Source organism: Tupaia chinensis, unplaced genomic scaffold, assembly GCF_000334495.1.
Source record: "Tupaia chinensis unplaced genomic scaffold, TupChi_1.0 Scaffold000349_1, whole genome shotgun sequence".
Lineage (NCBI taxonomy): Eukaryota > Metazoa > Chordata > Mammalia > Scandentia > Tupaiidae > Tupaia > Tupaia belangeri.
Genome location: NW_006159843.1, coordinates 319,603 through 346,627, shown reverse-complemented (window position 1 = coordinate 346,627; position 27,025 = coordinate 319,603). Strand labels below are relative to the sequence as shown.

The window sequence follows — 27,025 nt, the reverse complement described above, 5'->3', positions numbered from 1 at the left end:
TGTGTGTGTGTGTGTGTGTGTGTGTGTGTGTGTGTGTGTGCATGCCCAAAATTCCAAGAGGAGAATGGAGGAGAAGGTATTATGGCATGGCCATACCCTCAGGAGGTGTGATTCCCCCCCTGCTTCCTGTCTCTGTTTCTCCAGTGAGCACACACACCCTATAGCAACAATCTCTCAAAAAACAAAACAAAAAAAAGAGGTAAGTTCCAGCAGCTTGGCCAGCTGGAGGAGTGGTAGGATTTATCCGCTCAACTCAGCAAAGGTTCTAGGTATACCATGGCTTCTCAGGCACCCAGCACGCTTCCTGTTCGCGGCCAAAATGCCCAAGAGGAAGGTCAACCTAGCTGAGAGGTGGCCAAGGAAGAATCCAAGAGATCAGCGAAGTTGTCGGCTAAACTTGCTCCTGTAAAAGTGGAGATGAAGCCAAAAAAGGCAGTGGGGAAGGATAAATCTTCAGACAAAAGAGTGCAAACAAAACGGAAAAGGGGAAACAGGCTGAGTGGCCAACCAAGGCACTAAAAAAGATTTACCTGCAGAAAATGGAGAAACTAAAAATGAAGAGAGTCCACCTTCTGATGAAACAGGCAAGAAGGAAGTCAAGTCTGAGTAATGTCATATCCCATGTCTTATCAGGAGTCCCTGTCTCCCTTCTTGTACAATCCAGAGGAATATTTTTATCAAGTATTTTATAAATGCAAATTTTTAGTAGCTCTAGAAACATTTTTAAGAAGGAGAGAATCCCACCTCATCCCATATTTTAAGTGTAAATGCTTTTTTTTTTAAGAGGTGAAATCATTTACTGGTTGTTTATCTTTCAGTACAACCAGGAAATAGTGAGATATTGACTTATAGGAGGCTTTGACTCTCTTGCATGTCAGCTTAACATTGCATAGGTGGGGGTGGGAGGGTAGTTTTTAATCTCCTAAATATAAAGCCTACTGGGAACCAGCAGTTAGCGTAATGGCTATGTCGCTGGATTCCCATGTAGTCGACCACGGTTCAAGTCCCGGACCCGGTGGCTTAAAACTCACGCCGGGCGCGTGTGCTTGTGTGCCCAAGATCCCGGGAGGAGAATGGAGGAGAAGGGATTGCAGCGTGACCATCCCCCCTGGGGGGTGATTTCTCGCTTTCTGTCTCTATGTCTCTCTCTGTCTGTCTGGCGAGCGCACGCGCCCTATAGTGAAAAAAACAACTCTCAAAAAAAAAAAAAAAAAAGCCTACTAAATGGCAATTTGGAGTCACAGTCATGCATTTAATGTGTTTTGAATATTTTAATTACTTCTATTATGTATTGTTTCCTAAAGAAAACCACTCTGATTGTTGCTCTCCCTGTCAGAACTATGTGCACTCTGTAACATCTTTGGTCATGGTATTCCAGTCTTCCTAATAATTTTGTTAATGTACTATGAAAGATTGGAAATTTGAGTAGATAGTGTGTATGACACTAAATTGTGATTTGGTGGAACTTACATAACAACTTTCAACATTTGAAGACAGTGGTTCTTGATATCCTCTTAAGGAAAAATTATCTACAGATTTAAAACTGGAATGTCACTGGAATAACTTAAAAAGAATCATACTTGGCTTTTTTAAAAAAAAAAAGAAAAAGAAAGAAATCAAAAGTTAGAAGACATCAGGTATTCTTTTTTAGTGTTTTATTTATTCACATAGATAAGCAATTACCATCATAATTTGAAGGACACTTTTTAGTTATTAACAAGACTATAGGAATAACTGTACAGAAAGTTTGTGCTATAAATGTATATCCCTAAGGAATTAAGGTTTTCGTAGAGAAATAAAAACTCCAAAGGATCTGAGGTTAGCCCTCACTAACCACAGAGTGCAAAGCGCCATCTGCTAATCGTGGTGAAGAGAGTGGATTAAAAAATCTTTCGCATATTTCCTATCATTATTCCCTGCCACAAAATGGAATGCCTATTACAATGTCATGATTTATTTTATATAAAACAGTATTTTTATACTCAAAAGTATTTTTTTTTCTGCTGTATGATCAAAGGCAATTTTACTTAGTAAAAATGATCTCAGTACAAGACCCAATGTTTTCCATTTCATACTGTCCTTGCTGAAGTTCACCTCGATGCTGCGGAGCAATTTTCTAAACTGCTCACTCTCGATTAGGCTAAAGGAGAATTCTCCAGCAACCCACTAAACAGGACACAGGCTAAAACCCTGTTCACAAATACACTTTGCAATCGGTGTATTTGAAATAGAAGCATTACTTGCCAGTCCGTTATTTTTCCTAATGCCTAAACTATAAATACATTCTTTTTTAAATAGAGGTTTTCAAACCAATGATGTGTGCATCCCAGTCTCACAGCCCAGACTTTTACACTTCTCATCTGCAAAACATAATGCAATAAATTGTCAAAAAGGGGAAGGAAAAAAAAGGAAGCCCCATCTGGTTTACAAAATGAAAACCACAAGCACTGCAAGACATTTACTATGAAATATTAAAGATAAATATTTTTCAAGATAATTTTCTAACTCTTCTTGATTGTAAAAGTAACAAAAGGTCAAAGTACAAGATTTAGAAAGTAATAAAAAAAAAAAATCCTTGTAACTCAGCCCTTCAAATGGGACTGTTATTCTTTGGGGATTTTTCTTTCAGTATATATTTTTTTATACACAAGTAATTGTGTTGAAGACAGGCACATACAGGCACATAGCATACTTTTTCTTAAATAAAATTAGGATATTATATCTGAGTTTTTACCTTTTGTTTACTTACTATATGACACATTAAGTATCTATGACATTAAAAATCCTCCCAAACAGGATCTTAACAACCTATCATATGGTTGTATCATAATATATTTAACCATTTCCTTACTTTGGAACATTTGTGTTGTTTCCAGTGTTTTTAACATAATAAACAAGACTATCACAAAGATATTTAAAACCCGTAGCACTTGGAATGATTTTCTTAAGATGTACTCCTAGAAGCAGAATTACTTTGTTACAGGTGTATCTGCTATGGCCAAAATCACCAACTCCCTTCCCTGCCAAAAAAAAAAAAAAAAAAAGACACACACAGCCTGTCCTATCAGACTTCAACCTATTCAAAAATTCTAAAACTTATAATCACATGGCATATGTATTTACAAATATATTTTATGGATCATAAAAATATCAATGTCTGAAAAAATAGAAATAACAGGAAGCAGAATCACTATTATGTTTTAGCATATATTCTGGAAAAAATATAGATTTAACTTTAAACCCACACTATGTGTTTTAATCTGTGCCAAATGATCAGAGAATTCAGAATATCATGTTGATACCAGGAAAGATGACAAATTGGCTCAACTACTTAAGAAAAGGAAAATATCTGAAGGAGTGGAAGGGAGTTCCAGCACAGGAACTTGGACAAAGGCCTTGCCTTCAACAGAACTGCGAGTACTGCAGCTCTCTGTCTCTCATGGGCAACTTAAGCCTAACTCTTTTTTCCCTTCATTTTAAGCCTTACTATTCATCTTTTAAAATCTCTAAAGCAAAAAATAATTTTATTACTATATTGTAGTTCCAACTATAATCATTAACACTTGAAACTCAAAAAAAAAAAAAAAAAAAGACTAATTTCTTAAACATCCAAACCCAATGTTCTGAAATAAAATGTGAATACTAAGACTTTTACAATAAAGACAACTTTTCTCTCTTTCGGTACTTACTCAGTATGAGCAAGTTTTATTTCTTCCCTTTGTCTCGCAGAATAATTTAGATTCCCACCTGAAACAAATAAACCGATTATTTCCATATGAGTCATTAAGTAAGAAAAAAGTTAACCACAGATACACACTCAAACACTTGCATAGGCATCTCTTATTTTAAATAATAGAAAAAGCTATGGGAGTCCCAGCAGCTCGGGCAGCAGGAGAGGGGCAGTGTCTATCCCCCAAGCTCCATGGGGCTCTCGGCGAACCACAGCAGCTCAGGCCACCCAGGCCCCCAGGCTCCCGGCAAGTGCCCTGTCCACAGCCACAGTGCCCAGGGTGTGGCCAAGGAAGAGCCCAAGAAAAGATCAGCAAGGTTGTCTGCCAAACCTGCTCCTGCAAAAGCGGAGACGAAAAGGCAGCAGGGACGGGTAAATCTTCAGACAAAAGACAGCCAAAGCGAAACAGGCTGAAGTGACCAACTGAGACACTAAAAATGAGATCCACCCTCTGATAAAGCAGGCGAGAAGGAAGTCAAGTCTGAGTAATGTCTTATCAGGGGTCTCTGTCTCCCTTCTCATACAATCCAAAGAAATATTTTTATATAAAATGCAAGCATTTTAGTAGCTCTGGAAACATTTTTAAGAAGGAGGGAATCTACTTCATCCCATTTTTTAAGTGTAAATGCTTTGATCATTTGCTGGTTGTTTATTTTTCAGTACAGCCAGGAAATGGTGGGATATTGACTTATGGGAGGCTGTGACTGCCTTGCGTGTCAGTTTAACATTCTATAGGTGGGTGGGGTAGTTTTTATATCCTAAATACAAAGCCTACTAAATGGCAGTTCGGGGTCACAGTCATGCACTTCCTGTTTTGAATATTTTCAATTACTTCTTATTCTCATGTTGGTTTTTAGTAGAATTGTTTCCTAAACAAAACCACTCTTTGACTGTTGCTCTCCCTGTCAGAATTGTGTGCACTCTGTAACATCTTTGGTCATGGTACTCCAATTCTCGTAATAATTTTGTTAGTGTGCTGTGAAAGGTTGGAAATTTGAGTATGTAGTGTGTATGATACTAAATTGTGATTTGGTAGGACTTACACAACAGCTTTCAACATTTGAAGAGAGTGATACTTGAGATGCTCTTAAAGAAAATGTGGCTACAAATTTGAAGATGGAATGTCACTGGAAAACTTGAAATGAATCACAATACACAGCTTTTTTTTGGGGGGGGAGAGGTTTTCGCTATAGGGCAGGTGTGCTCGCCAGACAGACAGAGACAGAGAGACAGAAAGCGAGAAATCCCCCCCGAGAGGGGATGGTCACGCCGCAATCCCTTCTCCTCCATTCTCCTCTCGGGATCCTGGGCATGCACAAACATACGCCCAGCGTGAGTTTTAAGCCACCGGGTCCAGGACGTGAACCGCGGTCGACTACGTGGGAGTCCAGCGACATAGCCATTACGCTAACTGCTGGTTCCCAATACACAGCTTTTTAGAGTTTTGGTATGTATGTTACGAATTGGGCACAAATTGAAATGTCTGTACTGATCCTTGAACACAACCAATAAATCTCAATTACAAAAGAAAAAGAAAGAAAGAAGGAAAGAAAAAAAGAATGAGCTATGGAAGATGAGAAAAGTTATTTATCTACTGGAACCTTACCAAGAGGAAAAAAGTTAGAATCTTCATATAATAGAATTGCCCCTTAATTTTAGTTCAGACTTTTATTATATTCTGCTAAGGATAAAATACCTTTCAGGAGCAAGCAGTTACAAAAATTACTAAGAGCAGGGCTAGGCAGTGGCACAGTGGTAACACAATCAGACCCACTAGGGAAAGGCCGTGGGTTCACATTCCGGGACCTCCCCGAGCACACCAGGCATGTGCAAGCATGCTCGTGGTCCAGGTCGGCTAAGGCTGGGGTGGATCACAGCGTGGAGATTCTATTGGTGCTGCAACTCTCTCTGTCTCTCATGAAAGAAATAAATACACTTTTTAAATAAGGGGCAATATCAAAATTAATAAAGAACAAAAATGGCACTATTTGGTTTTGTAATAAAAAAGCACATATTGGGACCAGCAGGTGGCATGGTGGTTAAGGTGCTGGACACTCCCATATGGCTGACCACAGTTCAAGTCCCGGACCTGGCAGCTTGCTTTCTCACTTTCCCTCTCTCTCTCTTTCTCTCTCTGTGTCTCTCTCTGGTCAAATTAAAATAAAATGAATGAATAAATAAAAATTAAAACAATTCTTTAAAAAAAAAAGCACATATTAACAAAAATTCTATTTATAAATTTGCTTACTTCTTACTCTTTTATTTTTAAGTTTTTGCCACGGGGTGCTTGCACTTGCCTGAGAGAGACAGTGAAAGGAAAGTGAGAAACACCCCCCAGGGGATGACTACACCACGATCCCTTTTCCTCCATTCTGTTCTTGGAATTTTGGTCATGCATGCAGATATGCTCAGTGTGATTTTTCAAGCTGCTGGATGTGGACTCAAACCACATCTAAAATGTGGGGGTCCAGTGCCTTAACCACCATGCCACCTGCTGGACCCATGTATTTCTTACTTTTAAATAATATATACTTGGCTGCTCCCTAGCCTGATGGTTAAAGGAACCAGACCGCACGCACATGGTTGTCCTCACTGTCTTGAGTCCCAGATCCAGTGGTTTGAAAAAGTATGCCAAGTGCATGTGCATGCATACCCCCAATCACAACAGGATTCAGAGATGAAGAAGGGACTGAGCTGTGACCACGCCCCATCGTGGGTATTTTCTCTCCTTCCTCTCTCTCTGTCTCTCTCATGTGAGTGCACATGCCCTCTGGTAGAATACATACTAATAAAGAAAAGGCTTCTAGGTTGTTATGCTAATAAAACAATAACTTCTATGATTTTACATTACAAAATTGAAACTGAACTGTCTAGAAAATGAAAACCATGATAGCAATTTTAGTAAGTGTAGGGGACAACAGGTGGCAAAGTGGTTAAGGTGCTGGAATCCCACATGGCCAACCATGGTTAGAGTTCCAGACCCAATGACTTGAAATTCATACTGGGTGCATGTGTGAATATGCCCAAAATTCCATGAGGAGAATGGAGGAGAAAGGATTACGGGATGGCCATCCCCCAAGGGTGATTTCTTGCTTTCTGTCTCTCTGGCTAGCACACATGTCCTATAGCAAAAATCTCTCTAAAAACAATTTTTTTTTAAAGTGTAAGGTCCAGAATATATATTTATATATTACACAGTCAAATGTGTTTCCATCACTTTGAACAGAAAGTCATTATTACATGAACTAAAGCTCTGGTCCCCAAAGACACATAGACAATCCAGGGACCCCACAAGATGATCCACTAGAGTTTCAAAAGAAAATAAAACTTCTGCTTACCTTGGGCACGGTTTACCACGTAGAGGAGGACCACAGATAAAAGTGACACTAAAAGTGAAAAAAAGGGTCCTTAAAAATACATATTTCTTCTCAATGAGTACCAAGTCATTATAATTACAAAGTACAGCATAGACACAATCAAACTTTTATTTGCTGGCACATAAAAATAAAAATACCATTCACATCATATTATTTTCCAAAAGCATTAAAAATAAATTATGCACCATTTTCTAAAAGGGCCACTCAGCCCAGGAATGGCAGGGCCAGAAACTGAGAAGCTGAGAGCCCTATAGGTGAGGAGGCCAACTTGCCCACAGGCTGTCCTGCCCCTCCCTCCTCTCCCTTTGTAAGTGCTGGTCCTTCCTGGCACTTCCCCAAAGCCCTTGTCAGTCTCTAAACTGTTTATCCCTTTACAAAAAGCCAAACAGAAGTAGCCCTTTGGAGTTTTTAAGTCTGAAAACATCATGTCCATTTTACAAATAAAATAAATATTAAAGCATGATCATTAGGGCTCTCAGAACCAACAGCGAGGAAAGATTTCAAAGGTCAGGTGTTTGCGTCTTCCCTTAACAACTGAGGCACACTGTTTAATTTACTTTAAATTATTATGGCAATAAAGACATCTTTAAATGGCATAGTATTGGGTTAGAAACCCAAATATAGGTTCAACTGTGGACTGAAATTAAAACACATGCAGAAACATAAAAAAAAAAAAAAAATCCTCCAACCTAATGTTTGAATTCTTATAAGGCCATGTTTTAAAAACAAATGACTTATTTTTTAAATTTGATTTGCTTGTAATTATAATCATGAAATAATAAAATGCCTTTAAAGCTACTCATAAGAAATTACATGCAAACACCACACTTCAAGCAGTCTTTATTCTCTGAAAATGCAAGCAAAGTTTGATAAAATCAAACGGTGCTTTGTCTCTTTAAACACATTATTGAAGTATAAAAGACATTTTGATATGTTATAGGAAATTTTTTTTTTCTGATAAAAACAATTTATGTGTATGGTAAAGATTATCTTATGGAAATACGTTGATTATTTTTCCACAGTTTTTCTAATGTTTCCTATTTTCAAACAATGAACTATTACAGATAAAAATTAAATGACAGACTAAAAACAAAAGCAATTTAAAACTGCCCAATGAATAAACCATGAGCCCTCACACCTAAATAATACCTATGTCCACAAATTCACACTGGGGACATACTCAGGATTCTTCAAATTGTCCCACTTCAAAGGGGAAAATTTTTTTTGCGGGGGGGAATGTTTTTTAAAAATCATAAATATTTAAAACAGATATGAAGCAGATTCCACTACTTTACTCAAAAACTAGTAATCTCTTGAAAAAATACACATGAATTGTCAGAGAGCTCAGAAATCAGCAGCTGTGAAACTCTGATGCACAGGCTAGGCACTAAGCAAATCTGAGCGGTATGTCTTACGATTTGGTTTCCTGGACGAGGGAGAGGAGAGGGAGCATAACAACAGCAACAACAACAACAAAGTAAAGAGGTGAACATTCTGCTACATAAGAAAATTAAATGTTGTCACATGGCAATACTCACAAGAAACACAGGCAATGAAGAAGACTTCTAAAAACAGATATCCCCTACTATCCAATATCATGCCAGCAATGATAGCAATGATTGCCAATCCAAGATTCTGAATGGACTGCATGCTACAATTTAGGAAATTGAAAAAGAAAAAAAAAAAGATTTCATTTTCAAAAAGTCTCACTCATTGACTAACACTTCACCGGAAATATTCGTATATGTAAACCACATACTATAGTGCTGAGATGTTTTCAGCGAGAGAAGACCTGATTAGATTCTGTTTTTTCATCCCATGACTATTCTGCTACTAGACTGTCTGCTCAAAGGTAAGGCAGCTGGCTTCATTAAGTGCAATGGCTACTCAACACCTTCCTACTGAATGAAGGAAAAGACTGCATGACTACCAACCACAGGTGTGGTTCCCCCATTATGCCTTTTTAGATCAGAGATAGGACTCAACTTCTCACTGAGGTGCCCTCAGAAAACCAGGCAGTGGATGGTAATGTCAGGAGTCACCTCTCATGGGTTAGCGTCATTCAGCTTTCTTGTTGGAGACCTGGAGTTCCTTTGTTGTTCCAACGGTATCTTAAATAGATTAACTGACTTCTCAAGTTATCCCCAGGTTGGGGCTGTTCCAGAAGCCAGATGACAAAAGATTCTGAGTCTTATACGATAATCGCACTGACCCAGCAGAGAGAGACATATATGATCCGTAGTGCAAGTACTTACAAACCATACGCAGTTCCCAGCTGATGCTCAGGAACTACAAATGCCACCATCGGCCATAATGCACAAGCCAACAATGAATAGGAGACTCCCAGAAGACACTGGAGAAAGCAATGTGGAAAGGGGCCAAAGCCTTGTATTAACCAAAAGGTGATTTTTCTTCTATGTAGATCAGCAAAAATGACACTGTAGCCAAGTTATCCCCACTCAAGCAAAGTCTAGTGCTATCAGGCTAAAATTCATATTCAAAATATACCAAAAAAGTCTTGGCCCTCTCTAAGACCATCCCTCAAATAACAAGAGACACACTGCCTTAAGCGTTTTCATGTGTATCACATCATATGCATATATAACTGGCTGGGACCCAGGTGGCAGTCAAGGACCGAGCAAGAAAATAAAGCTAATTTGCACAAAGGTTTTTACCAGTGTTACAAACTCCTTTTCCAGTATTTATTAGAAATTATAATTCAAGCAATCAAGACAACCTCACACCAACCTCACACCAACATTCAATTGGAATGCAGAGCAGAGAGCTACCCACCACCCCGCCCACCACTCTGTTACACATCTCCCACTGTTGGCTTTTTCTTCAGTTAGAGAAGAAATCTTAGGTTTTAAATCCAAGTATTATTTACACCTATCAGATTGGCCAAAAATGTCAATGCCCAATACTGGCAAGTATACTAAAAAACAGACGCAGTTGTATATTATCGAAGCTATAAATAAGTACAGTTATTGGAGAAGTTTCACAATATCTATTGGGCCTCTGCTGTAGCATCTGAACTTCTAGAAACCTGTACTGTAACAGTAGAAATTCACACCACAAATATTTATGCTCAAGATATCCCCTTATTGGGACCAGCAGTTGGCGTAATGGCTATGTCGCTGGACTTCCACATAGCCAATCGCGGTTCGAGTCCCAGACCTGGTGCTTTAAACGCATGCCACGTGTGTGTGCATGCATGCCCAAGATCATGAGAGGAGAATGGAAAAGGGATTGCGGCATGGCCATCCCCCCGGGGGAGTGATTTCTCGCTTTCTGTCTCTCTGCCTCTCTCTGTCTTTCCAGTGAGCACACGTGCTCTATGGCAAAAACCTCTCAAAAAAAAAAAATATATATATATATATACCCCCTTATTTATAGTCAAAAATGTGGCACTTCAGTCTCTTAAAATGATATTCGAAGAAAATTTGATGAATTCATTATTATCAATTTTTATCCAACCAAGAGTCAAAGACAAAAAAATGAATCCTGGGTTGATGTTTGTTTGGTTGGTTGGTTGGTTTTTTGCCACCTAGAATGAAGTGACTTCTTTTAATGAAGTTTGAAAAGATAAATACAATAAGCATTCTTTTATAAAGCCATTTTATTCTACATTAATATTACATTGTTAAATACGCCAAGTGAAATAAAAGATAAATTATGCATTAATAATCTATCATTATATTAGGTCATCTGGAAAGTTGTGACATGTTTTTCTATGCAAAAATGTCACAACTTTCCAGACAGCCCAATACTTTAAATCATGATTCTGTCTTCTTTTTTTAATTGCCAGAGGGTATGTACACTCAAAAAAGAGAGACAGAAGAAAAAAGCACCCCCAGTGGGATGCGGTCACACCACAATTCCTTCCTCTTTCTCTTCCTATTTCTCCCAACTGTTGGCATTCTTGGGCAAGCACACACGCGCACTTGGTAGATATTGCAAACTGCAGGGGCTGGGATTTGAACGGCAGATGGCCATGTAGGATCTGGCTCCCTTAACCAGGCCAGCCCTAAAAAGTCATCATTCTGTAGAAATTAAATCAAGTCATTGTTCCCCCATCACACACACCGCCCTCTGAGGACAATGTGCCTCCTGATGCAGACCTGACAAAGCCCTCACAGCCTGATCGCCCCAGGCTTAACATGGACATTACCATAGCAATCCAAGGGTTCCACATCGTAAAGGCCAGCATCATGTGAGACACGAGAGTGGCCGCCACTGCACACAGAACCCAGATGATGTTCCTCCCTGTTTTATCCACCAGGAGCCCAAAGACTGGGGACATGGGCGCTGATATGACGTATACGACACTGCCCAGAGAACATACAAGATGTTTAGGGGTATGCAACATAGCTAAACATAAATATGAAAAAGCCCCTAAAATGATTAGGCAAAGCAAATCCTAACTCATTTAATTTAACATTTTTCTAAAATGATCACCAGAAAATGCAAATACAAAGAGCAGCCCAACACTTCTCTGGTTTTTCATTAGTGCAAAGATGGCCACACAGGATTCAAGTCTCAGGAGAGCCTTGACGTTAGGACACAGACATCCTTTATGCTGTTTACATTTGGTTATAATTAAAGACCCGCACTTGGTATGCAACGAGCATTTACAAAATTAATGAAATACCTGTTAATTGCACTTGCTGCCTGGGAAGAAAATTCAAATTTCTCTATAAAGAAAATTCTAAAATTAAAAAGACAGAGAAATGAGTAAATTGCTGGGTTTTTTTTAAAGGCAAAATAAAATAAGATAAATAAAAACAGCTCTTAAGTTTAATAAAATTTTCTTTCTTGACACCATTTTCCCATCTTATTTGATATTCATCATCTTCAAGCAATCTGCTAAAGCTTCAATATTTATATAAATACTTCACTAAATAAAATGTGACTCATAAAATGACAGGGAATGAAAATGAAAATGGCTTCTTGTGGGCCCGGCCACAGTGGCACAAGCATTAGGGCACCACTGGGTGAGGCTGGGGCCACAAGAGAGGTCCAGGTTTGGATCCTGGACCTAAACAGCCAGGCCCAATCGTGTGTCCCCGTAGTCCCAGCTAACAGGAAGACCACGGAAGGCAGATCACGTCACAGTAAGCCCTACCTCTCTCTCTCATAGAAAAAGGTATTAAAATAATATGAATTGATGTGACATTTTATAAATTCTTAAGAGAAATACTGTTTTACTAAATTAAGTATACACAGTGAACAAATCTTAAAAAGAAGGAAAGAAAGAAAGAGAAACTGCCTCTTTTCCTTAAAAGCAGTACTAGATAGGTTAAATAGAGTCTTGCCTCCAACTATTTGCCTCCAACAACTGCCTGAATTTAAAAGTTATACATCTCTACGAACACACCCACACTCACACACTGCTCTACTTAAGCAGCTACTAATAAAAAACAAGAATGAATACAAGATAAGCGAAAAAGAATTTGCTTTGACTCTCAAATTTAAGCCTGGCAGAATTACAATCCTATTACATGGAGACGTGGCCAGTCACTGATAGCCAATACATGTCTCTGTTCTCTATAAAAAGTTTCCTAATCAGGGCCAGCAGGTGGCATGGTAGTTAAAGGCACTGGATTCCCCACATGGCTGACCGCGGTTCAAGTCTCAAAACTGATGATTTGCTTTCTCTCTTTTTTTCTCTCTCTCTTCCCCTCTCTGGTCAAATTGAAATAAAAAAATGAATAAATAAATAAAGTGAAAAATAAAATAATTCTAAAAAAAAATTTTCTAATTAAAGAAGAGGAAATAAAAATTAATACTAGTTTATAATCAAGTATTAAAACAAAGCAATATTATGAATCAAAACAGTTACTAGGTATTTTTTCAAAAGAAAAATGAAAATATTAAACCAATACTAAGCCTTGAGCTAAGAAAGTCAGTTGTATTCCAGGGTATAAAACAATTTCTGTATAAACATAAACTATAATGAGAAAAGCAGGACTTTCTGCTGAAAAGTTCCGTTATGTAACTGAGCTCTCCTTATAATTCAGCCAAGAAAAAGGTACTGCTAGAGAATACTCACTTCCCAAGTCCAATAAAAGGGAACACGGCAACATAGTAGCAGACACAGATGATAAATATGAGCCAGAGGGCTAAGGAGAAGTCCTTCACATCCGTTAATTTAATAACTTCACCTTAGAGAAGAAAAGCAAGGTGTGATCAGCATAATTTTGCATATCTAAGGAACTTTCATCAATAGTCATTTTGTGTCAGACACATGATTAACCTTTGCAATTCAGTTAAAAGGTAACTTTCTAGTAAATTACACAAAATCATTATGGTTAACAGAAAAAGCAGACCTAAGGTTGGTATCTACCCTCCTGCTCCCTTCCAGGAACAATAATCATTTGCATGTATACAAATGACCAGTGAAAAATGTAAATTCTGCCAAGTGTTTAAGGGGGAAAAAGTGCCCAAAATCTTTAACGAAATAAACAGAAACAGATTTGGAAATAAAAAGTAACGGGCTAGCAGGTGGTGTGGTGGTTAAAACTCTGGGTCCCACATTGCCAATCCTGAGGTTTAAGTCCCAGACTCATCAGCTTGAAAAACAAGCTGTGTTAGGACCAGCAGTTGGCATAATAGCTTTGTCACTGGACTCCCATGTAGTCGACCATGGTTCAAGTCCCAGACCCGGTGGCTTAAAACTCACGCCAGGCACGTGTGAGTGTGTGCCCAAGATCCCGAGAGGAGAATGGAGGAGAAGGGATGGTGTGGCCATCCCCCCTGGGGGTGATTTCTCGCTTTCTGTCTCTCTGTTTCTCTCTCTCTGACTGGCGAGCACACACGCCTATAGCAAAAACCTCTCCAAAAAAAAAGGAAAAAAGAAAAACTCAAGCGTGTGTGTGTGTGTGTGTGTGTGCGCGTCGCGCGCCGAGAGGTAGGGTCGTTGCCAGGGCCACCCCCCTGGGGGGGGGGGGGATTTCTCTCTTTCTGTCTCTCTGTCTCTGTCTTTCTGGCAAGCGCATGCATCCTATAGTAAAAACTTCTCCAAAAAAAGAAAAACACGTCAGGCACACGTGTGTGCACACACATGTGCTTGGAATCCCAAGAAGAAAATTAAGTACAAGGAATTCCTGCCTGGCCATCCTCCCGGGAGGATGGTTTCTCACTTCCTCTCTGTCTGTCTCTCTGTCTCTAGCAAGTACACACACCCTATGGCAAAAATATGTATTAAAAAAAAGATTAAAAAAAGTTAGTCCCACTGGGCTTACAAACTATTCTCATTATACATGAGATAATGTGCATACAAACTTATCTCATTATACATGATCTCTAAAAGGCCATAATTCCCTCAAAACCCATTCTTCCTTCATTGCCAATCCTGAGGTTTGAGTCCCAGACGCATCAGCTTGAAAAACATGCTGTGTTGGGACCAGCAGTTGGCATAATAGCTATGTCACTGGACTCCCACGTAGTCGACCGCGGTTCATTTAGACTTACCTGTTTTTCCTTGTTCTTTATGAAGAATTCTCTCTGCTCTCTGATCCACGTAAGCGAGCGCGAAGGCACAGATGAGTGAAAGAAGGCAGGTTATACTCCCTAAATCAAAAAAGAGTCAAAGAGAGATTTTCAAAAGATGAACTAGACTGCAAGTTTCTAAAAAGTAGCCAACGTAGACCTTTCCTTTGATTCTCGGCATTTCTCCCAATGCTGATCTCCTATCATTAAAGCAAATCAAAATAAAGACTGAACACAGTTTATACTTCTTAAGAATTTTCCAAAGAAGTTTAGTAAAATGAAGGACTCTCAAATGGCCCACCTGAAAACATTGAGAAGAGGGAAGTCAGTGGTCACAAATTCGACTCCTGGGACTAAATCCCGGGTGAGCGCAGACACAGAATTTCGTCCCTCTAGGACTCACTCTGCCCATCGATAAAATAAGAGGTTCTGACTTGAGGATGGCGCAAGTCCCTTCTGACTCCGAAGTTCTTTAAACATCTAAAAACCCCCATTATGAAAGAAACTAGACAGAATACTGAGAAGAACGGAGAGAAAGAAAGGTCTTTTAAGTGAGGCAGACCACCTGGGACGGAGGAAGAGAGGAGGAATCTTGAGGTCGGAATTGGCCTGTTCAGGATCTCCTCTCCCCACTCTCTTTCACCAGGTTGTACAAGAATTAGAAGAAACAAAAAATGTGCAAATCTCGGGTACAGAGCTTTCACCTCATCATCCCCTGGGTCTCTCTAGGACTCTGGGAGTCGCCACGTACACACTGTGGGGCTCAGACAGACTGGCTGCTTAGAAAAGGCCCACGTGCTGAGTCCAGAGCTGTGCGTGTTCTCAGGGACCCACCCACAACTAGCACAGAGCAGCCCTAGCCGAGGACCCAGGGACAGGAGAGACTACAGTTTGGGTCAAACACCCGCAATTTTACAGGAAAGAAAACAGAGACACAACAGGTTCACTGTTTTACTGAAGACGACAGAACTAGAGACAGTACTAGTAGCCAGGCTCCTGATTCCCAGCTTCGTGGATTTTCAACCATATCATATCACCTCCACTTGTATAAATCTAAGTTCTCTAGGCATATGGCCCGAATTCAACCATTCTGCGCTAGACTATTAATTAATATCTTACACAAATAAACCCTCTGGTTATCCTCAAAGAGTTTTCATCTCTTAGGATATATGAGGTGCAAATGAAAACACTGGAGTAGCCAAGGAGGAATAAGAGCCTCCATTTTAAAAAAGAGAAAATGGAAATATAAACAGGGAACACTTCATAGCCTGGTGATTAAGGAAACTAAATCCCACAGGGCCAGCAGCATGGTTCAAATCCTGGCCCTGGCACCTTGAGAAATACACCAGGCACGAGAGCTAGTGTGCCCAAATCCCAACAGGATAAAGAAGTGGAGCATAAGGGATTGCAGTGTGACCATGACCCACCGGGGGTGTTTTCTCTGTCTCTCTGTCTCTCTGTCTTTTTCTAGCAAACACATGTATACCCTGGCAAATTAAAAATAAACAAAATAAAATAAAATAAAAATCAGTGTAAGGGACCAGCAGATGGCCTAAAGGTTACATCACTGGACTCCCACGTCGCCAACCACTGTTGGAGTCCGGGACTTAAAACTCACTCCCCGCCAGGAAGTGATTCCTCATTCTCTATTTCTCTACCTCTCTCTGTCTCTCTGTCTCTCTGGAGAGGACATATGCCCTATAGCAAAAAAAAAAATGAGGTAAAAGATGGCTATTTCCAGTTAAGTCAAAGAGCCAGTGAGCTGCAGAGACAAAACAGTAACCAAAGTGCCCTGAAGCAATCCCAGGGTTCCTTGCACTCTGCCACAGCATTTCCTAGGACAAGCTGTCAGAGGAGACAAGACGTGGGACATCAGGATTCACTCACCAAGCATGAGTGTGACACCAAGGGTTGTGTGACCAGTAGAACCCAAAGAAGCTTCAATCTCAGAATACAGCCATCCCATGAGGTTCATATTTACTGTACTTCCCTAAAAGAGAAGGAAAAAAAATCAGAATTTAAATGATATAAATTTGTTTTAAAGAAAAGGATTTGGGGTGGGTAAGATAAAACAGTTGTAATAGGATACAGATTAAACAACAGATGATTTTTTTAACAAACTAGAGAAAAAAAAACTAACAAAGATAAAGTGTCAGGTAAAGTAACTACATATACCTCCCAAAATGTCAATTCATTAGAAAATTCTAGTATCTAAAACAGCCTAGAATAATTAGAGCAAAAATGAAGCACAAGTTATAAAAGTCACAAATACCAAAGATAAAAATACACCAGTAGCTCAGGGGAAAAAAAAAACACACAGCTTTTCCTGGTCCTGAAATCTTCTTCCTTCCATAAAAAGGACAGTGAGAGTATATAATATCCTCATTTATTCGTCCACTCAGCAACTATTGAGGCCTGTTACAGGCCAGTCACTGTCTCGGGTGCTGGGAATACAATACAGAACAAAACAGAAAGCTAACCAACTTTCATAAAGCTTGCATTTCAGTGGAGTAAAGAAAAAATATGTAGTATAGTGAATAGTGACAAATGTTTTTAAAAATAAGGAAGACACGGGCCAGTCAGAGCTGCACACACCGGACACTGCTTCATGGCAGGTCACAGGGAGCCCCAGCTTCGACTTCAAACCCACTAATGAGCCCAAGCGGGCTTGTAGCCTCAGCTGTTCAGGAGGCAGAGCCTGAGGATCATGAACTCACAGCGGGTGTGGGCCACACAGCGAGACCAACAGTGAGACTCCATCTGACAGAACAGCTGGAAGAAAAGAGTCACTCTAACTGAGGAGATGTAAATGACAGCAGGGGCTGCTTTAGGGGACGGTGGGTGGCATAGCAAGAGCTGGTTTGGGCCATGTTAGGGGGCGGCACACACCTGTAGTCCCAGCTACTCCGAGAGGCTGAGACCAGAGGATCATAACACAGTGATCTAAAAACACTCATGCACACATACGCATTCACACACATGCATGTGAACACACACACAATATAGATCAAGCACAGGAGGGAAATATTAAATTGGACTTGGGCCTCAATAGAACGTGAATTTGGTATAAAAACTTGGAGATAAACTGTGAGGATATCCAGAAGAAGAATATTCCAGACAGAAGGAACAGCCAGTACACAGGCCTTGAGAGGGAGCTTGCCTGGTGTGCTCGGGAATGAGAAGTCTGTGCTTTGACACTCTGGCTATTGAAACAGACTGTAGGGACCAGCAGGTGGCGTAATGCTACATTGCTGGACTCCCACGGAGTTGAACACAGCGTGAGTCTGGGACCCAACAGCTTAAAACTCACACTGGCATGTGAGTATATGTGCCCAAAATCCCGAGAGGAGAAAGGACTGTGGCATAGCCATCCCCCTCCCCCCGCTACCCTCTGCAGGAGGTGACTTCTTGTTTCTGTCTCTCTGTCTTTCCAGTGAGAGTACACACCCTATTGCAAATATCTTTTTCAAAAAAAAAAAATAATAATAATAACAAAAAAATAACTACAAGTGGGGCAGAAGCCAAGGACCAGGTAGGGAACTCAAGCACTAATCCAGAACACTTGGGTCGCAGACCGTGGTGGTCAGCGGTGGGCATGGTGAGCAGCAGTCGGAATATGGACATACTTCGATGGTAGAGCTATGGAACTTGCAAGTGGAAAACATGTAGAGTGTGAGGAGAAAAAGAAGCATCTTGGGATGACTCCACAGTTTTTGCCAGAGCAAATGGAAAAAGAAATCACCCTTAAAGAAGAGGAATAAGCCACAGCAGGAGCTGCCTCAGCAGATGGGGGTGGACTACCAAGAGCTGGGTTTTGGCCATGTGAGGTTTGATATGCCAACTAGACACCCGAGTGGAAATGCCAAAGAGGCAGAGCACAGGCAAGCACAGAATTCAAGGGAAAGCTTAGACAAGTGATATAAATTCAGGAGCACGAGGCCAGTGGTGGCGCAGGAGCAACGCAGCAGGTCCCACATAGCAAAGGTCCTAGGTTCATGTCCCAGGATCTCCTGTGAACATACCAGATGCAGGCATGCCTGTGATCCAGGATGGCCAAGCCTGGGGGAGGATCATAACATGAAGACCCTATTGGGGGACCTGTCTGTCTCTCTCTTTCTTCCTCTCTGTCTCTCTCACTGTCATAGAAGAAATAAATGAGCAAACGTAAACAGAATCAGGAGTAAGGAAATGCTACTATTGGGTCATCAGGAAAGTCATGATGCATTATGTCCCAATGACCCAATAGAATTGCAAAATAGAAAAGATGACTAAGGCCTTAAGTGTTGGAAGAAAACAGAAGATGCCCAGTGGCCAATCGCTGAGGCATGTCCACATTTACAGTTAAAAAAAAGTGATATAGAACCAGCAAATAAAGTGAAGGGATGACAGAGAGGAAGGAAAAAAAATTGCAAGAACGCGATGTCCTGGAACCCAAGGAAAGAAACCAGGACAGAGAATGCCAGCCGTGTGGAATGCTAGTAATAGGTCACAGCTGCTGCAGACTGAAAACCGAAAATGTTCTCAGCAACACTCTCACAGCAGACAGCAGCAAATTTCACATGGTCACGTCTTAGTAAACACCAGCTGACGGTATGACGCAAGTGAACAGAAGGTAAAGGAAGGCCTCTGGAGACTTTCTCCAATATCATCAAAGATAGAAGCTTCTCAAATAGAGAGATGCTGCCAGAATAATCCTTAAATTCTAAAATGCCTCACATGATCTGACCTAGCAAGTCCTCCATAAATATTTGTTGAAATAATGAGTTTAAAAGTAACGAAACAGGGAACCAGCAGTTAGCGTAATGGCTATGTCGCTGGACTCCCACGTAGTCGACCGCGGTTCAAATATTTGCTGAAATAATGAGTTTAAAAGTAACGAGACGTTGGGGCCAGCAGGTGGCATGGTAGTGGGGGCAGCTGGATTCCACAAGGTCCCAGACCCAGTGGCTTGAAAAACACAGTGGGCACATGTACATGTGTGTCCAAAATCCCAAAAGAGGAATGGAGGAAAGGGATTGCAGCATGGTCATCTCCCCCAGGGAGGGGAGTACTTGCTCACTCCTCCCCCACCTCTGACTTTCTCCAATGAGTGGATACACCCTGCAGCAACCTTTTTTTAAAAGAGGAGGGAAGGGAAGGAAAGCGAAAAATGCCAAGGAAAGTCAAAAGGGTGCTGAACTTCCAACCCCCACCTAAGATAAGACTAAGAAAAATGATAACCAGCCCCATAGCAGAGAAATGAAGGATCAGAGGAGGTCAGTCTCCATAGCAGACCAAGGTTCAAATCCTGGCCCTCACGTGTGCACAGGCTCCTGACAGGATAAAGAATGGGGAGAAAAAGGATTGTGGCAAAACCAGGCCCTACGTGGGGCTCTCCCGTGCTCTCTGTTTCTCTTCTTCCCTAGCAACCTAGCCTAAGGTAATGAGAGATGCAGACAAGCACAGATCAGTTTTATAAGCGAGAGTGTTGGACTCCATGTAAAAAATCATAAACAACTCATGATCAAATAGTTTGATCATGTTAAGAACTTTTTTACTGACTTTCTTCTTCCCTAAAAATGTCGCATTTTCATGCTACGTATTAGTCTTTGAAAGGTTGATTTTTAATGGAAATGATTTTTTTTAAAAAACCCAAACCTCTAGTCATAGGATTTGAGAAGAGGAAATCTCAAAGTGCTTGGGACTACTGAAACACCGTTTAGGTTACATTAAGAAAAACACAATGGGGGCGGGGGGGGCAGCAGGTGGAGTGTTAGTTAAAGGAGCTGATTTCCACATGACCAACCACAGTTTGAGTCCCAGACTTGGTGGCTTGTTTTATCACTCTCCCTTTCTCTCTCTCTCTTTTGTCAAATTAAAAAATAACAACAAATGGAAATAAATAACCTAAAAAAAAAACATAATAAGGTAGCCAGAGTAACATCTACCAGACACCTAAAAAAAAAAAAATAAGGTAGCCAGAGTAACATCTACCAGACCAAACTGGAAAGACGGTGGTGATTTCTAGGTTCCAAATAACGGAGCATACTGGCTACCTGAAATAAGTCCAGAGAGGCCAGACGCCATGGCGAGGGAGCTAGGACCCACATCGCATGACTTAGACACCGGCAGGAAATGAGCATGTCTGAGTGAGAACGGAAGTGCTGTCTCCAAATGAGCAGGGCACTGCAGGGCACAGAGAGGCACACGCGCACCACAGGAGGCAAAGTCAGAGCAATCGGCAAAAGCCACTTGTGAAGGGAGGTTCTGCCTCTAGGGAGGCCGTGGAGCTAACTGGAGCAGGTGGGCTGCCCCATCCCAGATCAAGCTTCCCATCTCTGGAACTGGGCAAGCAGAAGCTGGATGGCCAATGTGGAGACTTCCATAACAGGAACACCAAAGCAGAAATTAGACAACAAGACGTGTAAGGGTCCACTCAGTGTTCAGTCTCTGACTGCAGGTGGTTCACTGAGCCATTTTACACTGTTCCCTAAATGAAATAAAAAGAAATGCCTAATTTAAAGTAGATACTATGCTATGCTCTACAGAAAGATAAAAATCAACACCTAATTGACCAACGCACACACATTGCATTCTGCGATTTTTAAGAGATAACTACAAGATTCAATCTTTTGTTTATTTGGCATCAACAAGTTTATCATTGTACTTACAATTCTAGCCATGCTAAGTTGGAGTCCAAACACCAGATTTAACTCTTTGCCTTTAAACCAACTCACAGCATATGTATTCTGGGCAACTGCTAAAGACTCCCCACCAATCCTGAAAATAGAAAAAAAGAAGAAAAGTTACAGCCTGTCTTCTAAAGAAATGCCATAGTTAGCAATGTTGACCTTTCTGCTGTGAAGAAGGGGGGTCTCTGTCCCCTCCCCTTGAATCTAGGTGGGCTTGTGACTGCTTTAACAATGGAATACGGCTGAAGTGACCCTGTGTGGTCCCAAAGTTGTGTCATAAAAGGTAACATCTACTCTCCCACTCCAATGCACTTGGAGCCCTGCACCGCCCTGTAAGGTCAGTATCCCAGGCTATGAGAAAGCAAGCCACACAGAAAGGCCACATGTGAGTGCTCCAAATGGCAGTCCTAGCCCTTGAGACCTCTCAGCCCAGGTGACAGTCACATGAAGCAACGAACTTTCAAATGATTCCATCCCCTCACCTTGCGCGAACCTTTCCAGCTTAGTCCCCAGATACCAGGAGTGAAGACAGGCTGTACCCTGTCCAAACTCCTGACCTATAATGTCCAAGAGCATCATGAAATGGCTGTTTCATCCTGCTACGTGTTGGAGTCTCTTGACATTCCAAATAATCAGGATAGTCACTAAATGGAGTCTGGGTAACCACATCGTCATCTGCACCATATAAAACACCGATGTGGGGAGAGTGGCTGATACTTTGTGAAAACATAAATCCACACTTCTCAGGCCAACACACAGATCTCCATCAACCGATACCTCTATGAACTTTCCATATTCGACATTTTCCTACTTCCTGGGTTTTCATGTTCTTCCAGTAACTTCTACGTCTTTACCTCTCCTCCTGTAAGCCCTTCAGTAAGAGCTGCTTTTCCTCTTCATCCGAACCCTGAGCCCTCCTCACCACTAACCCAGATCAAGCTTCCCATCTCTGGAACTGGGCAAGCAGAAGCTGGATGGCCAATGTGGAGACTTCCATAACAGGAACACCAAAGCAGAAATTAGACAACAAGACGTGTAAGGGTCCACTCAGTGTTCAGTCTCTGACTGCAGGTGGTTCACTGAGCCATTTTACACTGTTCCCTAAATGAAATAAAAAGAAATGCCTAATTTAAAGTAGATACTATGCTATGCTCTACAGAAAGATAAAAATCAACACCTAATTGACCAACGCACACACATTGCATTCTGCGATTTTTAAGAGATAACTACAAGATTCAATCTTTTGTTTATTTGGCATCAACAAGTTTATCATTGTACTTACAATTCTAGCCATGCTAAGTTGGAGTCCAAACACCAGATTTAACTCTTTGCCTTTAAACCAACTCACAGCATATGTATTCTGGGCAACTGCTAAAGACTCCCCACCAATCCTGAAAATAGAAAAAAAGAAGAAAAGTTACAGCCTGTCTTCTAAAGAAATGCCATAGTTAGCAATGTTGACCTTTCTGCTGTGAAGAAGGGGGGTCTCTGTCCCCTCCCCTTGAATCTAGGTGGGCTTGTGACTGCTTTAACAATGGAATACGGCTGAAGTGACCCTGTGTGGTCCCAAAGTTGTGTCATAAAAGGTAACATCTACTCTCCCACTCCAATGCACTTGGAGCCCTGCACCGCCCTGTAAGGTCAGTATCCCAGGCTATGAGAAAGCAAGCCACACAGAAAGGCCACATGTGAGTGCTCCAAATGGCAGTCCTAGCCCTTGAGACCTCTCAGCCCAGGTGACAGTCACATGAAGCAACGAACTTTCAAATGATTCCATCCCTCACCTTGCGCGAACCTTTCCAGCTTAGTCCCCAGATACCAGGAGTGAAGACAGGCTGTACCCTGTCCAAACTCCTGACCTATAATGTCCAAGAGCATCATGAAATGGCTGTTTCATCCTGCTACGTGTTGGAGTCTCTTGACATGATTAATAATCAGGATAGGCACTAAATGGAGTCTGGGTAACCACATCGTCATCTGCACCATATAAAACACCGATGTGGGGAGAGTGGCTGATACTTTGTGAAAACATAAATCCACACTTCTCAGGCCAACACACAGATCTCCATCAACCGATACCTCTATGAACTTTCCATATTCGACATTTTCCTACTTCCTGGGTTTTCATGTTCTTCCAGTAACTTCTACGTCTTTACCTCTCCTCCTGTAAGCCCTTCAGTAAGAGCTGCTTTTCCTCTTCATCCGAACCCTGAGCCCTCCTTACCACTAAGTCACAGTCCAAAGACACTCTCCCTCTCTTTTCCTCACCCCAACGGTGTACTTGTAGCAATCCCTCTTTGTTCATGGGGCCATGTCTGTCTCTAAATCACTCATATTTTAATGGACATCTTGTTTCCTTCTCTCTCATTAGAGCACATTTTTAGGGTATGTCATATATATGTCTGCATGCTCCTGGTACTTATGAAAAGCTTAAATAAGCTATGCTTTTAAGAATTCCTAAGTTCTTGGGAACCAGCAGTTAGCGTAATGGCTATGTCGCTGGACTCCCATGTAGTCGACCGTGGTTCGCGTCCCGGACCCAGTGACTTAAAACTCACGCCGGGCGCGTGTGAGTGCGTGCCCAGGATCCCGAGAGGAGAATGGAGGAGAAGGGATTGCGTTGTGACCATCCCCTCTGGGGGGTGATTTCTTGCTTTCTGTCTCTATGTCTCTCTCTGTCTGGCGAGCGCACGTGCCCTATAGCAAAAATCTCTCCAAAAAAAAAAAAAAAAAGAATTCCTAAGTTCTAGGCCAACCCCATAGCCTAGGTAGCTAAGGCAGCCCGATCCCACATGGCCAACCACAGTTCGAATCACAGTCCCAGCAGTTGGAAAAATATGCCAGGTACATATGTGTGTGTGTGCCCCAAATCCCAACAGAATGAAGAAATGAAAGAAAAGGGACTGTGACGTGACCATGCCCCCTTGGTGGGTTGATTTCTCTCTCTCTCTCTCTCTCTCTCTCTCTCTCTCTCTCTCTCTCCCTGGCAAGTGCATGTGTCTTCTGGCAACTAAATGAAAACAAAAGACTTAATAAGGTCTGTCATCCGTCTTCCCTTGGAGCAGAAACCCAAGGCTGGACTCAGGATGGTCTTACTCAGCAAATACAGAAAATCCTGTATAGAAATCAACCTATAGGGAGTCATGTAGAGCAATCAGCCTATGAATATTCATGTAGAGCAGAAACTTATTTGAGGTTCTCGAGAAGGGTTCAAAAGGGCCTGCACACTACCCTCTAAGAAAGCCGAAATGTCTGTCAGTCACCAACCAAACAACTGATGGCCTACGCTTTCTAAATGAGGTCAATATGGCAGAATAAACAAGAAATCCTAGAAAAATATCATTCTGGAGAAGTATTTAATATTCAAATCCCAACACAGAATTAACTATGCCCATGCAAAATAGTTGCTTATTTTAAAGAAAAATCAACATAACTAAAAAAAGAATCATATGTATATATGGCTAGATTCCAAGAATCTGAAGTAACTCCCCAGAGGGGACAGATATAAAATGTATTTATATACACATATACTTTTTAAATCTTAATAAACAAAGCAATAATATGCTAGGATAAATTAAATTATGCTAACTTACCCAAACACAAACCTTCCAAATTCCATCAGCCAGAAAGCATTAAATATTCCACCAAGAGCAAAAATAACCTATGATATAGAATTTAAAAATGTAGAATCAATAAAAAAGTTAATTCAAGGTAATCAAGAGAAACAATAAGTAACTTATAACAAATCACAACCTCTACGATAGCTTTAATATTCCTTCTTAGTAAGTGTGTGGCATTAAAACATTGACGTTCATTTGAGTCTTCATATAGACTGTATTATGCCACATAGGCATAAGGTCCCTGCTTCATTAAGCTAGGCGTTCATTAAACACATCTTTGCCAGCAGACTCAATTAGACAAGAATTGAAAAATCACTGACAAGTGAATGATGCCTGTTTTGGCCTTTCTTACCTGTCCAATGCAAACAAAGCAGCTAAAAATAATTGTGCCCCATCTGTGAGAGAGAGAGAGAGAGAATTTCTTAACTTTTTCTTATATTACTATTAGTAACTGCAAAGTGCTTTAGTAATAATTCACTTTGATTTTGGCTCCTCTGTTTTCACGCCAAGAAAATAAAAAATAAGTGCCTGCCTGCCTCTGAAGTCAGTAAGTTTCCTCGCCTAAGTATTAATCTGCAAGTCTAGACTTCTAAGGGGGTTCCAGAAGCTTTATTAGTGACAAATATGAGGTTTAACCATCATCCTCTCTTAAATAAAGCTTAATTCCAGAAGCTTTATTAGTGACAAATATATCAGATTTAACCATCATCCTCTCTTAAATAAAGCTTATTAAATAACCTTCAGGAAGTTCCCAGAATTGAGTGATTTAAAAATGGAAATTTTTGTTTGAATTTCTATTAAGAGCCGAGGACTGATTCCAAGGAATTCTACACTAAGTAATTTTAAGTGGTTATAATTCTTAATAACTAAAAACTATCTTTAAAAGGACAGTTATCAACCACGTTAATGCAATTACAAGCCTATTAACATTCTACGACCTGAATAACGAATTAATGTTCCCCCGGAGTAATAAATGCCAGTATTAAGAGTCTTGAAAGGTCTTCTGAGTAAACTATAGTGCTGAAACTTAAATCTCTCTCAAGAGCCTTGTGAAATTGGACACCACATTCTCTTGAATATTCTCTGGCACCGGAAAACTCACTACGGACCTGAGACAACTTACACCCACCTCCTGTCACCCTGGCCCAGAAAATCCATCATACTAAGTGGAATCTGCTCCCTGGAACTTTCAAGCTAATTCTACTCCTTGAAATAAAGAAAAACAAATGAAATTCTTCACATTTTAAAAACATTAGTCCCCCCCCAAAAAAAAACAAACAAACAAACAAACAAAAACATTAGTCCCCATGTCTGAACACAGTTTTTTTCCCACCAAATATGGTTTGGTGGGAAAAAAATAATCCTAGCCTATCTTCTGAAAATATTCCTAGTCTATATTCCTCCCGAGTGTCCACTAACAACACGTACACAACCAGAAGGGTGAAAAGTGACAAAAGGGTATATAGTGCCATTCCCTCCTCAGCACCTAAGGGACGGGGTCACAAAGTTCATGGACAAAGAATGGCGGAGAGCGGGAACCTCACTGGGGCTGTGGAAAGCATGTACTGCCCGTGTGCCCGACACCGAACACGCCTCTCTCACCTAACCCTCATAACCATTTTGCAGGGTAGAAATTATTATTTATATTTAACCAATGAGGAGGAAACTGACGCTCAGGAAGCTATAAACGGCTCAAAACCACTAGGAAGTGAAGCAAGCGACAGCAGTGGGACTCAGACCCTGCTTCTCTGACCCCAAGTTTGTGCTCAATTTACCTCTCAATAACTGCGTGACTTTAGTTCATCTGCAGCATTCACTAGTCCCCACTTGAACTCAAATACCAACCAAGTGTTAAAACCCAATTCAGGAGACAGAAATGGCATTTTTAAAAACTCATGCAGATTTTCAGTCAGTACAAGTTTATTCAGTTATTTCTAGAAATGCTTTAACTAGCTCTTTATTTTCCTAATAATCAAGTGAGATGTAGCCACAGGCAAGATGTTTTTCAACCTTACCTTATTCCAAATACTCGGTCTATCAAAAAGCCACCAAAGAAACACAAAATGACATTGGGCCACGAATACCAGGCATATAGCAGCATGAATTTCGTGGTATTCACTTGCATATCCTGTAGGG

At 40.9% G+C, this 27,025-nt stretch overlaps 1 protein-coding gene across 2 annotated transcripts in view; it reads right to left on the bottom strand.

Annotated features, from left to right (window-relative positions):
- Positions 1-1,638: 1,638 nt before the first annotated feature.
- MFSD1 (major facilitator superfamily domain containing 1) overlaps positions 1,639-27,025 on the bottom strand; it is a 29,322-nt gene continuing 3,935 nt past the window's right edge. Inside the window, exons 3-16 of one of the 2 annotated variants that reach the window (XM_006152338.3) lie at positions 26,905-27,017; positions 25,242-25,284; positions 24,863-24,930; positions 22,552-22,660; positions 16,486-16,588; positions 14,581-14,679; positions 13,160-13,271; positions 11,759-11,815; positions 11,279-11,435; positions 9,363-9,460; positions 8,646-8,758; positions 7,069-7,116; positions 3,690-3,747; positions 1,639-2,360 (exon numbers count right to left, since the gene is read on the bottom strand). In XM_006152338.3, the coding sequence (XP_006152400.3) occupies positions 2,357-2,360; positions 3,690-3,747; positions 7,069-7,116; positions 8,646-8,758; positions 9,363-9,460; positions 11,279-11,435; positions 11,759-11,815; positions 13,160-13,271; positions 14,581-14,679; positions 16,486-16,588; positions 22,552-22,660; positions 24,863-24,930; positions 25,242-25,284; positions 26,905-27,017 (1,182 nt within the window). In that variant the 3' untranslated portion in view covers positions 1,639-2,356. Of the gene's footprint in view, positions 2,361-3,685; positions 3,748-7,068; positions 7,117-8,645; positions 8,759-9,362; positions 9,461-11,278; positions 11,436-11,758; positions 11,816-13,159; positions 13,272-14,580; positions 14,680-16,485; positions 16,589-22,551; positions 22,661-24,862; positions 24,931-25,241; positions 25,285-26,904; positions 27,018-27,025 lie in introns of those variants that run through there. The other variant, XM_014589280.2, reaches the window with a different exon arrangement.